At 57.0% G+C, this 15,553-nt stretch overlaps 1 protein-coding gene across 1 annotated transcript; it reads left to right on the top strand.

Annotated features, from left to right (window-relative positions):
- The first annotated feature begins 7,875 nt into the window (after positions 1–7,875).
- Positions 7,876–13,512, top strand: CCT3 (chaperonin containing TCP1 subunit 3). The gene is given in 18 exon segments (XM_075329548.1): positions 7,876–8,010; positions 8,361–8,422; positions 8,493–8,543; positions 8,616–8,678; positions 8,756–8,852; positions 8,931–9,048; positions 9,224–9,410; positions 9,492–9,641; positions 10,026–10,158; positions 11,541–11,578; positions 11,581–11,624; positions 11,711–11,891; positions 11,981–12,064; positions 12,067–12,144; positions 12,146–12,211; positions 12,213–12,230; positions 12,299–12,430; positions 13,204–13,512. Coding segments are annotated over 18 exon segments (1,638 nt in total). The 5' UTR covers positions 7,876–7,982; the 3' UTR covers positions 13,312–13,512.
- Positions 13,513–15,553: the final 2,041 nt, after the last annotated feature.

Genomic DNA, 15,553 nt, shown 5'->3' with positions numbered 1-15,553 from the left:
AAAACGGACGCACAGCGGATGTAACGGACGCAACTGATCCGTTTTTTCACAGGATTCCTGTGAAAGGAATCCTGTGAAAAACACATCAGTTGCATCAGTTGACATCTTGAAAATGACTGATCCGTTGCTGACGGACCTGACGGATTGAAAACACAGGATGTGTGAACTTAGCCTAAGACGGATTACGACGGAATCCAGCACCATAGACATGCATTACAAGCTTGACGGATGGCGACGGATTCCTGCGCGGCGCGTTAATTTTGACGGCCCGAAAAACGTTACATTCTGCGTTGCTCCCCGCTCGGCGGTCAGTCAAAAACGACGGACTTCGACGCAGCGGATGCAACGCAGGGTCATCAGTCGCAATCCATCACTAATAGAAGTCTATGGGGAAATACAGGATTCCTGCAAAATATTTTGCAGGTTAGTGCTGCATGGATCCTGTCCACTCCTGCGTGTGACTGAGGCATGAGGGGATTTGTGGCAGCTGCTGGGAAGTCTCATAGATCGGGGGATGCTCGGGCGATTTGCACTTAGTGTGACCAGATTGTCTGAAAGTTCAAGCAGCAGCCATAAATGTCATCCTACTGCAGACACCTCCTCACTGGCCACAATAGAGGCCTCCGGCCCCGGGTACAGGCACGAATCTTGCTGCAGCCATTCCCCCTGCCACTGATGCCAGTCCCGGATCTCTCTGCAGGCGTCCTCTCACCTCACATCGTGACCCTGTCACCCCTTCACCCACGAAAACACCCTGCAAAAACGTGTGGAACCTTGCCAGTATTTGCAAACCCCCGGTTGTCCTTCGAGACCCGTGGTTCCTTACTCTGACCAGTGATGCAACAACCTTGAGAAAGGCTCTATGCCGAAACGTTGGTGCTGTTGCTCTGGTTAGGTTCCTTTTGCAGTGTATCAATAAATTCACTTTTGCATAATTTCCCCCTTGTGCTGGGATTCTTTTTACTATATGACTCCTTATCCCATTAGCACCTCCAGTATATGTGGTGAAGCCTGTAATTTCTATACATTGCGCTGTGTGTACAGGCCCTGCAGTGACTGGCTCTGATGTGAAGCAGCTTGCGCTGTGTGTACAGGCCCCGCAGTGACTGGCTCTGATGTGAAGCAGCCTGCGCTGTGTGTACAGGCCCTGCAGTGACTGGCTCTGATGTGAAGCAGCTTGCGCTGTGTGTACAGGCCCCGCAGTGACTGGCTCTGATGTGAAGCAGCCTGCGCTGTGTGTACAGGCCCTGCAGTGACTGGCTCTGATGTGAAGCAGCCTGCGCTGTGTGTACAGGCCCTGCAGTGACTGGCTCTGATGTGAAGCAGCTTGCGCTGTGTGTACAGGCCCCGCAGTGACTGGCTCTGATGTGAAGCAGCCTGCGCTGTGTGTACAGGCCCTGCAGTGACTGGCTCTGATGTGAAGCAGCCTGCGCTGTGTGTACAGGCCCCGCAGTGACTGGCTCTGATGTGAAGCAGCCTGCGCTGTGTGTACAGGCCCTGCAGTGACTGGCTCTGATGTGAAGCAGCTTGCGCTGTGTGTACAGGCCCTGCAGTGACTGGCTCTGATGTGAAGCAGCCTGCGCTGTGTGTACAGGCCCTGCAGTGACTGGCTCTGATGTGAAGCAGCCTGCGCTGTGTGTACAGGCCCCGCAGTGACTGGCTCTGATGTGAAGCAGCCTGCGCTGTGTGTACAGGCCCTGCAGTGACTGGCTCTGATGTGAAGCAGCTTGCGCTGTGTGTACAGGCCCCGCAGTGACTGGCTCTGATGTGAAGCAGCTTGCGCTGTGTGTACAGGCCCTGCAGTGACTGGCTCTGATGTGAAGCAGCCTGCGCTGTGTGTACAGGCCCTGCAGTGACTGGCTCTGATGTGAAGCAGCTTGCGCTGTGTGTACAGGCCCTGCAGTGACTGGCTCTGATGTGAAGCAGCCTGCGCTGTGTGTACAGGCCCTGCAGTGACTGGCTCTGATGTGAAGCAGCCTGCGCTGTGTGTACAGGCCCCGCAGTGACTGGCTCTGATGTGAAGCAGCCTGCGCTGTGTGTACAGGCCCCGCAGTGACTGGCTCTGATGTGAAGCAGCCTGCGCTGTGTGTACAGGCCCCGCAGTGACTGGCTCTGATGTGAAGCAGCCTGCGCTGTGTGTACAGGCCCTGCAGTGACTGGCTCTGATGTGAAGCAGCTTGCGCTGTGTGTACAGGCCCCGCAGTGACTGGCTCTGATGTGAAGCAGCTTGCGCTGTGTGTACAGGCCCTGCAGTGACTGGCTCTGATGTGAAGCAGCCTGCGCTGTGTGTACAGGCCCTGCAGTGACTGGCTCTGATGTGAAGCAGCTTGCGCTGTGTGTACAGGCCCTGCAGTGACTGGCTCTGATGTGAAGCAGCCTGCGCTGTGTGTACAGGCCCTGCAGTGACTGGCTCTGATGTGAAGCAGCCTGCGCTGTGTGTACAGGCCCCGCAGTGACTGGCTCTGATGTGAAGCAGCCTGCGCTGTGTGTACAGGCCCCGCAGTGACTGGCTCTGATGTGAAGCAGCCTGCGCTGTGTGTACAGGCCCCGCAGTGACTGGCTCTGATGTGAAGCAGCCTGCGCTGTGTGTACAGGCCCTGCAGTGACTGGCTCTGATGTGAAGCAGCCTGCGCTGTGTGTACAGGCCCCGCAGTGACTGGCTCTGATGTGAAGCAGCCTGCGCTGTGTGTACAGGCCCCGCAGTGACTGGCTCTGATGTGAAGCAGCCTGCGCTGTGTGTACAGGCCCTGCAGTGACTGGCTCTGATGTGAAGCAGCCTGCGCTGTGTGTACAGGCCCTGCAGTGACTGGCTCTGATGTGAAGCAGCTTGCGCTGTGTGTACAGGCCCCGCAGTGACTGGCTCTGATGTGAAGCAGCTTGCGCTGTGTGTACAGGTCCTGCAGTGACTGGCTCTGATGTGAAGCAGCCTGCGCTGTGTGTACAGGCCCTGCAGTGACTGGCTCTGATGTGAAGCAGCTTGCGCTGTGTGTACAGGTCCTGCAGTGACTGGCTCTGATGTGAAGCAGCTTGCGCTGTGTGTACAGGCCCCGCAGTGACTGGCTCTCATGTGAAGCAGCTTGCGCTGTGTGTACAGGCCCCGCAGTGACTGGCTCTGATGTGAAGCAGCCTGCGCTGTGTGTACAGGCCCCGCAGTGACTGGCTCTGATGTGAAGCAGCTTGCGCTGTGTGTATAGGCCCTGCAGTGACTGGCTCTGATGTGAAGCAGCTTGCGCTGTGTGTACAGGCCCTGCAGTGACTGGCTCTGATGTGAAGCAGCCTGCGCTGTGTGTACAGGCCCTGCAGTGACTGGCTCTGATGTGAAGCAGCCTGCGCTGTGTGTACAGGCCCCGCAGTGACTGGCTCTGATGTGAAGCAGCCTGCGCTGTGTGTACAGGCCCCGCAGTGACTGGCTCTGATGTGAAGCAGCCTGCGCTGTGTGTACAGGCCCCGCAGTGACTGGCTCTGATGTGAAGCAGCCTGCGCTGTGTGTACAGGCCCTGCAGTGACTGGCTCTGATGTGAAGCAGCCTGCGCTGTGTGTACAGGCCCCGCAGTGACTGGCTCTGATGTGAAGCAGCCTGCGCTGTGTGTACAGGCCCCGCAGTGACTGGCTCTGATGTGAAGCAGCCTGCGCTGTGTGTACAGGCCCTGCAGTGACTGGCTCTGATGTGAAGCAGCCTGCGCTGTGTGTACAGGCCCTGCAGTGACTGGCTCTGATGTGAAGCAGCTTGCGCTGTGTGTACAGGCCCCGCAGTGACTGGCTCTGATGTGAAGCAGCTTGCGCTGTGTGTACAGGTCCTGCAGTGACTGGCTCTGATGTGAAGCAGCCTGCGCTGTGTGTACAGGCCCTGCAGTGACTGGCTCTGATGTGAAGCAGCTTGCGCTGTGTGTACAGGTCCTGCAGTGACTGGCTCTGATGTGAAGCAGCTTGCGCTGTGTGTACAGGCCCCGCAGTGACTGGCTCTCATGTGAAGCAGCTTGCGCTGTGTGTACAGGCCCCGCAGTGACTGGCTCTGATGTGAAGCAGCCTGCGCTGTGTGTACAGGCCCTGCAGTGACTGGCTCTGATGTGAAGCAGCCTGCGCTGTGTGTACAGGCCCTGCAGTGACTGGCTCTGATGTGAAGCAGCCTGCGCTGTGTGTACAGGCCCTGCAGTGACTGGCTCTGATGTGAAGCAGCTTGCGCTGTGTGTACAGGCCCCGCAGTGACTGGCTCTGATGTGAAGCAGCCTGCGCTGTGTGTACAGGCCCTGCAGTGACTGGCTCTGATGTGAAGCAGCCTGCGCTGTGTGTACAGGCCCTGCAGTGACTGGCTCTGATGTGAAGCAGCCTGCGCTGTGTGTACAGGCCCTGCAGTGACTGGCTCTGATGTGAAGCAGCTTGCGCTGTGTGTACAGGCCCCGCAGTGACTGGCTCTGATGTGAAGCAGCCTGCGCTGTGTGTACAGGCCCCGCAGTGACTGGCTCTGATGTGAAGCAGCCTGCGCTGTGTGTACAGGCCCTGCAGTGACTGGCTCTGATGTGAAGCAGCCTGCGCTGTGTGTACAGGCCCTGCAGTGACTGGCTCTGATGTGAAGCAGCTTGCGCTGTGTGTACAGGCCCCGCAGTGACTGGCTCTGATGTGAAGCAGCTTGCGCTGTGTGTACAGGTCCTGCAGTGACTGGCTCTGATGTGAAGCAGCCTGCGCTGTGTGTACAGGCCCTGCAGTGACTGGCTCTGATGTGAAGCAGCCTGCGCTGTGTGTACAGGCCCCGCAGTGACTGGCTCTGATGTGAAGCAGCTTGCGCTGTGTGTACAGGCCCCGCAGTGACTGGCTCTGATGTGAAGCAGCCTGCGCTGTGTGTACAGGCCCTGCAGTGACTGGCTCTGATGTGAAGCAGCCTGCGCTGTGTGTACAGGCCCTGCAGTGACTGGCTCTGATGTGAAGCAGCTTGCGCTGTGTGTACAGGCCCCGCAGTGACTGGCTCTGATGTGAAGCAGCCTGCACTGTGTGTACAGGCCCCGCAGTGACTGGCTCTGATGTGAAACAGCCTGCGCTGTGTGTACAGGCCCCGCAGTAACTGGCTCTGATGTGAAGCAGCCTGCGCTGTGTGTACAGGCCCTGCAGTGACTGGCTCTGATGTGAAGCAGCCTGCGCTGTGTGTACAGGCCCTGCAGTGACTGGCTCTGATGTGAAGCAGCTTGCGCTGTGTGTACAGGCCCTGCAGTGACTGGCTCTGATGTGAAGCAGCCTGCGCTGTGTGTACAGGCCCCGCAGTGACTGGCTCTGATGTGAAGCAGCCTGCGCTGTGTGTACAGGCCCCGCAGTGATTGGCTCTGATGTGAAGCAGCCTGCGCTGTGTGTACAGGCCCTGCAGTGACTGGCTCTGATGTGAAGCAGCTTGCGCTGTGTGTACAGGCCCCGCAGTGACTGGCTCTGATGTGAAGCAGCTTGCACTGTGTGTACAGGCCCTGCAGTGATTGGCTCTGATGTGAAGCAGCTTGCGCTGTGTGTACAGGCCCTGCAGTGACTGGCTCTGATGTGAAGCAGCTTGCGCTGTGTGTACAGGCCCTGCAGTGACTGGCTCTGATGTGAAGCAGCTTGCGCTGTGTGTACAGGCCCTGCAGTGACTGGCTCTGATGTGAAGCAGCTTGCGCTGTGTGTACAGGCCCTGCAGTGACTGGCTCTGATGTGAAGCAGCTTGCGCTGTGTGTACAGGCCCCGCAGTGACTGGCTCTGATGTGAAGCAGCTTGCGCTGTGTGTACAGGCCCTGCAGTGACTGGCTCTGATGTGAAGCAGCTTGCGCTGTGTGTACAGGCCCCGCAGTGACTGGCTCTGATGTGAAGCAGCTTGCGCTGTGTGTACAGGCCCCGCAGTAACTGGCTCTGATGTGAAGCAGCCTGCGCTGTGTGTACAGGCCCTGCAGTGACTGGCTCTGATGTGAAGCAGCTTGCGCTGTGTGTACAGGCCCTGCAGTGACTGGCTCTGATGTGAAGCAGCCTGCGCTGTGTGTACAGGCCCTGCAGTGACTGGCTCTGATGTGAAGCAGCTTGCGCTGTGTGTACAGGCCCTGCAGTGACTGGCTCTGATGTGAAGCAGCTTGCGCTGTGTGTACAGGCCCTGCAGTGACTGGCTCTGATGTGAAGCAGCTTGCGCTGTGTGTACAGGCCCTACAGTGACTGGCTCTGATGTGAAGCAGCCTGCGCTGTGTGTACAGGCCCTGCAGTGATTGGCTCTGATGTGAAGCAGCCTGCGCGGTGTGTACAGGCCCTGCAGTGACTGGCTCTGATGTGAAGCAGCCTGCGCTGTGTATACAGGCCCTGCAGTGACTGGCTCTGATGTGAAGCAGCCTGCGCTGTGTATACAGGCCCTGCAGTGACTGGCTCTGATGTGAAGCAGCCTGCGCTGTGTGTACAGGCCCTGCAGTGACTGGCTCTGATGTGAAGCAGCTTGCGCTGTGTGTACAGGCCCTGCAGTGACTGGCTCTGATGTGAAGCAGCTTGCGCTGTGTGTACAGGCCCTGCAGTGACTGGCTCTGATGTGAAGCAGCCTGCGCTGTGTGTACAGGCCCCGCAGTGACTGGCTCTGATGTGAAGCAGCCTGCGCTGTGTGTACAGGCCCCGCAGTGATTGGCTCTGATGTGAAGCAGCCTGCGCTGTGTGTACAGGCCCCGCAGTGACTGGCTCTGATGTGAAGCAGCTTGCGCTGTGTGTACAGGCCCTGCAGTGACTGGCTCTGATGTGAAGCAGCTTGCGCTGTGTGTACAGGCCCTGCAGTGACTGGCTCTGATGTGAAGCAGCCTGCGCTGTGTGTACAGGCCCCGCAGTGACTGGCTCTGATGTGAAGCAGCTTGCGCTGTGTGTACAGGCCCCGCAGTGACTGGCTCTGATGTGAAGCAGCTTGCGCTGTGTGTACAGGCCCTGCAGTGACTGGCTCTGATGTGAAGCAGCCTGCGCTGTGTGTACAGGCCCCGCAGTGACTGGCTCTGATGTGAAGCAGCTTGCGCTGTGTGTACAGGCCCCGCAGTGACTGGCTCTGATGTGAAGCAGCCTGCGCTGTGTGTACAGGCCCCGCAGTGACTGGCTCTGATGTGAAGCAGCTTGCGCTGTGTGTACAGGCCCCGCAGTGACTGGCTCTGATGTGAAGCAGCCTGCGCTGTGTGTACAGGCCCCGCAGTGACTGGCTCTGATGTGAAGCAGCTTGCGCTGTGTGTACAGGCCCTGCAGTGACTGGCTCTGATGTGAAGCAGCTTGCGCTGTGTGTACAGGCCCCGCAGTGACTGGCTCTGATGTGAAGCAGCTTGCGCTGTGTGTACAGGCCCTGCAGTGACTGGCTCTGATGTGAAGCAGCTTGCGCTGTGTGTACAGGCCCCGCAGTAACTGGCTCTGATGTGAAGCAGCCTGCGCTGTGTGTACAGGCCCCGCAGTGACTGGCTCTGATGTGAAGCAGCTTGCGCTGTGTGTACAGGCCCTGCAGTAACTGGCTCTGATGTGAAGCAGCCTGCGCTGTGTGTACAGGCCCCGCAGTAACTGGCTCGCTCATGGCTCCCTCTTCACACACTAAACTGCAGCATCTTCACCTATTTTGGTCATATGAGGGAGTATCCACAAAAAACTACAACTCCCACCATGCCAGGCGAGTCCCTATTGCTGGTCTATGGCGCAAATTCAGGCTCCTCAGATTACCGCCCGCTATGTAACCATAGCACCAAGAGCATGGACTACATTTCCCGGCAAGCTGTGTGACAGTTGCGCATGCGTACAACCCAATTGGTTACCATGCGGCTTCAACGGCAAGTGCTGAGCCAACCAAGCTTGCCCAACCTAGCCCTTCTCGCCCCGCCTCTATGAGATGATTGGTGGAGGCGCAGCGGCCGGCTCTGCTATTGGCCGTAGTGCCTGTTCCTTCCGGTTAGTGTGCGCTCAGGAGACGGCTCTGCTCTTTCTTTCTCCAGAATCTTCTCCCGTTGCCGGCTCTGTGGTCTCCGCTCTCCGCCGCCTCCAAGATGATGGGCCGCCCGGTACTCGTGTTAAGTGAGTGATGGAGGGGGAGAGACTCCGCACAGTCATAGTGAGGGCCACAGACATGGGAGGAGGCCGCTGCACGACTCCTGGCTGCACAGTGCTACTCCTGTGCATTTATGCAAATGAGGTGGAATATTAATGAGGTCACCTGTCATCTGTGAAAAAAAGGGGCCTTCGTTACCTAGCAACCGCATTCATGTCTACTGGGTGACTACCTGTATGACCGGTGCAGGAAAAAAAATGGCCGCCATGCCCTGTGCTGGAAGAACAAGCAATTCCTGTCCAGTGTGCCGGACTGTGGGGGGCTGCAGTTACAAGGGGGTCAGATCCTGTCACTGAGTGTGATGTTTGTGCCTCAGGTCAGAACATGAAGCGAGAGTCCGGGAGGAAGGTCCAGGCCGGGAACATCAACGCGGCCAAGGTAAGTACACGGAGGTCGTGGCGTCATCTTCACCTGGGACGAGCCCCCAACGTCTCTCTGTCTCTTACAGACCATCGCGGACATCATCCGGACCTGCCTGGGCCCCCGCGCCATGATGAAGGTGAGTGACCGGCCCTCGGCCCCTAGGTCGTCCGCTCTTCAGACTTTGTAGTAAGCGCTTTGTACTTTTTAGATGTTACTGGACCCAATGGGCGGAATCGTGATGACCAACGATGGAAACGCCATCCTGCGAGAGGTGGGTGACGGGACGAGGGCCTCCGGGGACGCTCTTCGGGCAGAGATGGGTGACGCTCTCTCCTCTGTCTCCTCCAGATCCAGGTGCAGCACCCGGCCGCCAAGTCCATGATCGAGATCAGCCGCACGCAGGACGAGGAGGTTGGAGACGGCACCACGTCTGTCATCATCCTTGGTGAGGCTGGTGGCCACCTTCCCGGGTTGTTGTGCGTTGTTCCTCGCTTCTCCTCATCTTTCCTTCTTGTCTCCACAGCCGGGGAGATGCTGTCCGTGGCCGAGCAGTTCCTGGAGCAGCAGATTCATCCCACTGTGGTGATCAGCGCCTACCGCAAGGCCCTGGATGACATGATCGGCATCCTGAAGGACATCAGGTGACCACTACTTGCCCCTGATGACTAATTATATCTCAGGTTTCATGGAAACCTGTAAAACGTCAGGAGAGATGAGGATGGGGCAGTGGGTACACGCCGCCACCAGAGGAGGTTTGGGGGGGTGTTTTAGGCCGGATGCAGTGTCGGTGTGCTGATTCCTCATCCTCCGTTCTAGCACTCCTGTGGACACGAGTGACCGGCAGCTCATGCTGAAGATCATCAACAGCGCCATCAACACCAAGGCCATCAAGCGCTGGGCGGACATGGCCTGTAACATCGCCCTGGACGCCGTGAAGACGGTGGAGTTCGAGGAGAACGGCAGGAAGGAGTTTGACATCAAGAAGTACGCCAAGGTGGAGAAGGTGAGTCCTGCGGAGAGAAGTGCCAGGGTCACATTTAGCCGAGATGTTCCGGTCCTGATTTATATTCTCTGCCGTCACCAGATTCCGGGTGGGATCATCGAGGAATCCTGTGTCCTGAGAGGCGTCATGGTGAACAAGGACGTCACGCACCCCAAGATGAGGAGGTTAATAAAGAACCCGCGCATCGTCCTCCTGGACTGCTCCTTGGAGTACAAGAAGGGAGAGAGCCAGGTACGGAGTATGACGTCGGTCACCACTATGGAGCTCCCCCAAGAGTTCAAGCTGGACCACCGCTCCTTGCAAATGAGGCCGGTTGGGTCCTGTTCTCGGGTTCAATGGATACTGCGGTCAATGGGAGCTGTATAAAATGGTGTGCGCCTCCTAGTGGTGGCCACGAGTAACAGTTCAGTCTGGCGAAAAGCCCAGCTGGACCGCTGCTCTGTTCAATCAAGGGACTTCAGGCCCTGTTCTCGGGATCGATGGGGTCCCAGATGCTGAGGTCAGGGGGACCTGTATGATTTGCTGTGCGCCTCCTAGTGGTGGGTAACGGGTCAGTCAGATGAGGTTGGTGGGTCAGGACACCCATCATAGTGCCTCTGTTCCCTTTCCTCACAGACTGAGATCGAGATTACCCGGGAGGAAGACTTTGCTCGCATCCTGCAGATGGAGGAAGAATACATCCAGCAGATCTGTGAGGACATCGTCCGCCTGAAGCCCGACCTGGTGATCACCGAGAAGGGGATCTCCGGTGAGAACAGATCTGCAGGATCCCTACACGACTGTCTGATGAGGCTGGATGCCCCGGCCTATAATAAGAATGGCCACAAGGGGCGCTGATGACCCCTACATGATTGATGCTGATTGTGTGTGGAGTCTCTTAACCCCTTCACGACCGGTCGATTTTGCGCTTTCCGTTTTTGTTTTTTCGCTCCTCTTTGTCCGAGAGCCGAAACTTTTTTTATTATTGCGTCAATCTTGCCATATGAGGACGTATTTTTTGCAGAATGAGCTTTACTTTTAAATGAAAACACGAGTTTTACCATATAGTGCACTGGAAAACGGCGAAAAAGTGCAATAACACATTAGTTTTTGGGATGTTTTATTAACTGTTCACTATATGGTAAAAATGATGTGTGGGTGTGATGCCTCAGGTCGGTGCGAGTTCATAGACACCATCGTGCATAGGTTTCCTGTTATTTAAGGGGTTAAAAAAAAATCAAAAGCTTGTCCAAAAACAGTGGCGCACGTTTTGCGCCATTTTCTGCGATCTATGGCTCAGTAATGGCTTATATTTTGCGTCTTGAGCTGACGTTTTTAATGGTACTATTTTTGCGCAGATGCTACGTTTTGATCGCCTGTTATTGCATTTTGCGCAACATTTGCAGCAATCAAAAAAACATTTTTTTTGCCACTGCGCTGTCTACCAATCAGATTAATTGATTTTATATCTTGATAGATCGGGCGTTTCTGAACGCAGCGATACCACAATGTGTATATTTTCAATTTTTGTAACTATTTAATTTTCAGTGCGGTGAAAGGGGGGTGAGTTAAACTGTTAGGTTTTTTAATATTTTTTTTTTTAATTTTTCAAAACTTTTTTTTTTTTTTTTTTATTTTACTAGTCCCCCTAGGGGACTATAAGGATCAGCAGTCTGATCGCTCATTGTTTTCTCCCGATCAGAGCAGCAGAGCTGAGATCGGGAGAAACTCATCTCCTGTAATCTGCAGCACTCGGCCGCTGGTTACTGGACCTGAGTCATGTGAGCTTCAGGAGTCCTCACATCACCCTGTGCTACCATGACAACTACTGGATCCACGTGATCATGTCATGTAACATCTGGTGGTGGCCGGTGAGTAAAGTTTCAGCGTGACTGCCATTTTGACAGCGCCATTTAAGGGATAACAGGTACAGGTGGAAAGTGAGTCCACTGGTGCCTGCAAGACACACATGTCAGCTGTCCACCCCCCCCCAGCAGCCCGCAGCAGCCGGTGGGGATTAACACTGACCGCTAGGATGTAACTTTACTGCTTATGGTCAGTAGGGGGTGAAAGTGATTATTCTCCCCCCCCCCCCCCCCTTTTTTTTTTTTTCTTTTCTCTCCCAATATAACGTACTCTCCTTGAGTTTAGACCTTGCTCAGCATTACCTGGTCAAAGCCAACATCACCCAGCCATCCGGAGAGTGCGCAAGACTGACAACAACAGAATAGCCAGGTAAGGCTCGAGCGTCAGGCGGGTGGGCCACGATGAGCGGTCACCCGTGTGGTCAGGTCGCTGAGGGCGTCTCCTCTTCCCACCAGGGCTTGTGGTGCTCGTATCGGCAGCCGCACAGACGAGCTCCGGGAGGAGGACGTGGGGACCGGCGCCGGCCTCTTCGAGGTGAAGAAGATCGGTGATGAGTATTTCACATTTATCACAGACTGCAAAGACCCCAAGGCCTGCACCATCATGCTGCGCGGAGCCAGTAAGGAGATCCTGGCGGTGAGTGTCACGCTGCGATATCTTTCCATCGCGCTCCGCTCGCGTCCTGCCGTCTCCGGAGTGATGATTGTCCTTTGTTTTCTCTACAGGAAGTGGAGCGCAACCTCCAGGACGCCATGCAGGTCTGCCGCAACGTGCTGGTCGACCCGTTCCTGGTGCCGGGAGGTGGAGCCCAGCCGAAATGAGCGTCGCCCACGTCCTGACAGAGAAGTCCAAGACCATGACCGGGGTGGAGCAGTGGCCGTACCGCGCCCGTGGCCCAGGCCTTAGAGGTCATCCCGAGGACGCTGATTCAGAACTGCGGAGCCAGCACTATCCGGCGTGCTGACATCGCTGCGGGTACAGCGCGTCCTGGGGGGAGGGGGGGCGGAACCGCGGGTCATCAATCCTTCATTATCTATCCACAGGCCAAACACACGCAGGACGGCTGCCAGAGCTGGGGCGTGGACGGTGAGACCGGGGTGCTGGTCAACATGAAAGACCTGGGGATCTGGGAGCCTCTAGCCGTGAAGCTGCAGACGTACAAGACGGCCGTAGAGGTAAGAAGGAGGCCATTCTTGCCCTTCTGTGGGTTACGGCCTGAGGGATCCCCCGCCCTGCCTTACCCCCCCCCCCCCGGTTCCCGCCTGCATTCACCTCCCCCCCCCCCCCCCCCCCCCTCCCCCGAGGGTTTCCCGCCTGCCTTTCCTCACCACCAACCACTTCCCCCCCCCAGGGTTCCCGCCTGCCTTTCCTCACACACACCCCCCCACACCCCCCCCCCCAAGGTTCCCGCCTGACTTCACCTCCCCAACCGAGGGTTCCTGCTTGCCTTTCTTCACCCCCCCCCCCCCCCTCTCCTCCCGGGTTCCCGCCTGCCTTCCCTCCCCCGAGGGGTTTCCGCCTGCCTTCCTTCCCTCCCCATACCCCGAGGGTTCCCGTCTGCCTTTCCTCACCACCCCCACCCCAGGGTTCTCGCCTGCCTCTCCTCACCCCCCCCCCAGGGTTCCCGCCTGGCTTCACCTCCCCCACCGAGGGTTCCTCCTTGCCTTTCTTCACCCCCCCCCCCCTCTTCCCGGGTTCCCGCCTGCATTCACCTGCCCCCCTCCCTCGAGGGTTTCCGCCTGCCTTCCCTCCCTCGAGGGTTTCCGCCTGCCTTCCCCTCCCTCGAGGGTTTCCGGCTGCCTTCCCTCCCCGAGGGTTTCCGCCTGCCTTCCCTCCCCGGAGGGTTTCCGCCTGCCTTCCCTTACCCCCACCCCGAGGGTTTCCGCCTGCCCTCCCCGGGGCCTCTGCTACCTGCCTGTAGTGATCCGCTGTCCTCTCTCACCCACAGACCGCCATCTTGCTGCTCCGCATTGATGACATCGTATCCGGTCACAAGAGGAAGGGAGACGATCAGGGGAAGGCACCGCCCGCAGCTCCGGGGAACCCCCAGGAGTGATCACCCCTCCCGCAGGGAGGCGAAACCCACGGCGTACTGACCCCTGCAGGAAGCGCATCCAGCACCTGAGACGTCTGCGGTTGTCAGAGACTCCGCCCTGTTCTCTGGCGGGGAGACCATTTTTTTTTTATTTATTGCTGTCTGAGGACGGAGGCTGCAAAGTGCGGGGACCTCCGAGAAAAATAAAGCTGTTCAAATCAACTCTGTGTGAGATCTGCTTCATGCGCTGTAATCACCTCCAGCAGGGGGTGCTGTGACACTGGCTCCTATAGCCAGCACCATGGGGGAGGGGGTGCTGTGACACTGGCTCCTATAGCCAGCACCATGGGGGAGGGGGGTGCTGTGACACTGGCTCCTATAGCCAGCACCATGGGGGGAGGGGGTGCTGTGACACTGGCTCCTATAGCCAGCACCATGGGGGAGGGGGTGCTGTGACACTGGCTCCTATAGCCAGCACCATGGGGGAGGGGGTGCTGTGACACTGGCTCCTATAGCCAGCACCATGGGGGAGGGGGGTGCTGTGACACTGGCTCCTATAGCCAGCACCATGGGGGAGGGGGGTGCTGTGACACTGGCTCCTATAGCCAGCACCATGGGGGAGGGGGTGCTGTGACACTGGCTCCTATAGCCAGCACCATGGGGGAGGGGGTGCTGTGACACTGACTCCTATAGCCAGCACCATGGAGAGGGGGGGGGGGTGCTGTGACACTGGCTCCCTATAGCCAGCACCATGGGGGAGGGGGTCGGGGGGGGGGACTCCTCCGTATAGTGCGGCGGCCCCCAGGAACAGAGGAGAAGCATCACCATGGAAGTGAAGCATAAAGGAAAACTCCACCCTTCTGAGAATTGCTACTTCATGGCCTCAGCTTTTCTGTGTCCGGGGCAACCGCCTGAATAGCTGTTAGTGGCTCACGTATAGCTCCCTCTGCTGGTGAGCACGGTGTAATGAGGTGTGGCTCCCTCTGCTGGTGAGCATAGTGTAATGAGGTATGGCTTCCTCTGCTGGTGAGCACGGTGTAATGAGGTATGGCTCCCTCTGCTGGTGAGCACAGTGTAATGAGGTATGGCTCCCTCTGCTGGTGAGCATAGTGTAATGAGGTATAGCTCCCTCTGCTGGTGAGCATAGTGTAAATGAGGTATGGCTCCCTCTTCTGGTGAGCACAGTGTAATGAGGTATAGCTCCCTCTGCTGATGAGCACAGTGTAATGAGGTATGGCTCCCTCTGCTGGTGAGCACAGTGTAATGAGGTGTGGCTCCCTCTGCTGGTGAGCATAGTGTAATGAGGTATAGCTCCTCTGCTGGTGAGCACAGTGTAATGAGGTATGGCTCCCTCTGCTGGTGAGCACAGTGTAATGAGGTATGGCTCCCTCTTCTGGTGAGCACAGTGTAATGAGGTATAGCTCCCTCTGCTGGTGAGCACAGTGTAATGAGGTATGGCTCCCTCTGCTGGTGAGCACAGTGTAATGAGGTATGGCTCCCTCTTCTGGTGAGCACAGTGTAATGAGGTATGGCTCCCTCTGCTGGTGAGCATAGTGTAATGAGGTATAGCTCCCTCTGCTGGTGAGCATAGTGTAATGAGGTATGGCTCCCTCTTCTGGTGAGCACAGTGTAATGAGGTATAGCTCCCTCTGCTGATGAGCACAGTGTAATGAGGTATGGCTCCCTCTGCTGGTGAGCACAGTGTAATGAGGTGTGGCTCCCTCTGCTGGTGAGCATAGTGTAATGAGGTATAGCTCCCTCTGCTGGTGAGCACAGTGTAATGAGGTATGGCTCCCTCTGCTGGTGAGCACAGTGTAATGAGGTATGGCTCCCTCTTCTGGTGAGCACAGTGTAATGAGGTATGGCTCCCTCTGCTGGTGAGCACAGTGTAATGAGGTGTGGCTCCCTCTGCTGGTGAGCATAGTGTAATGAGGTATAGCTCCCTCTGCTGATGAGCACAGTGTAATGAGGTACAGCTCCATCTGCTGGTGAGCACGGTGTAATGAGGTATGGCTCCCTCTGCTGGTGAGCACAGTGTAATGAGGTACAGCTCCATCTGCTGGTGAGCACGGTGTAATGAGGTATGGCTCCCTCTGCTGGTGAGCACGGTGTAATGAGGTATAGCTCCATCTGCTGATGAGCACGGTGTAATGAGGTATAGCTCCCTCTGCTGGTGAGCACAGTGTAATGAGGTATGGCTCCCTCTGCTGGTGAGCACGGTGTAATGAGGTATGGCTCCCTCTGCTGGTGAGCAGTGTAATGA

This window comes from Anomaloglossus baeobatrachus, chromosome 12 (assembly GCF_048569485.1).
Source record: "Anomaloglossus baeobatrachus isolate aAnoBae1 chromosome 12, aAnoBae1.hap1, whole genome shotgun sequence".
In the NCBI taxonomy this organism is placed as follows: domain Eukaryota; kingdom Metazoa; phylum Chordata; class Amphibia; order Anura; family Aromobatidae; genus Anomaloglossus; species Anomaloglossus baeobatrachus.
The sequence above is the reverse complement of the archived record's forward strand: the minus strand, read 5'-3'. Positions and strand labels throughout refer to the sequence as shown.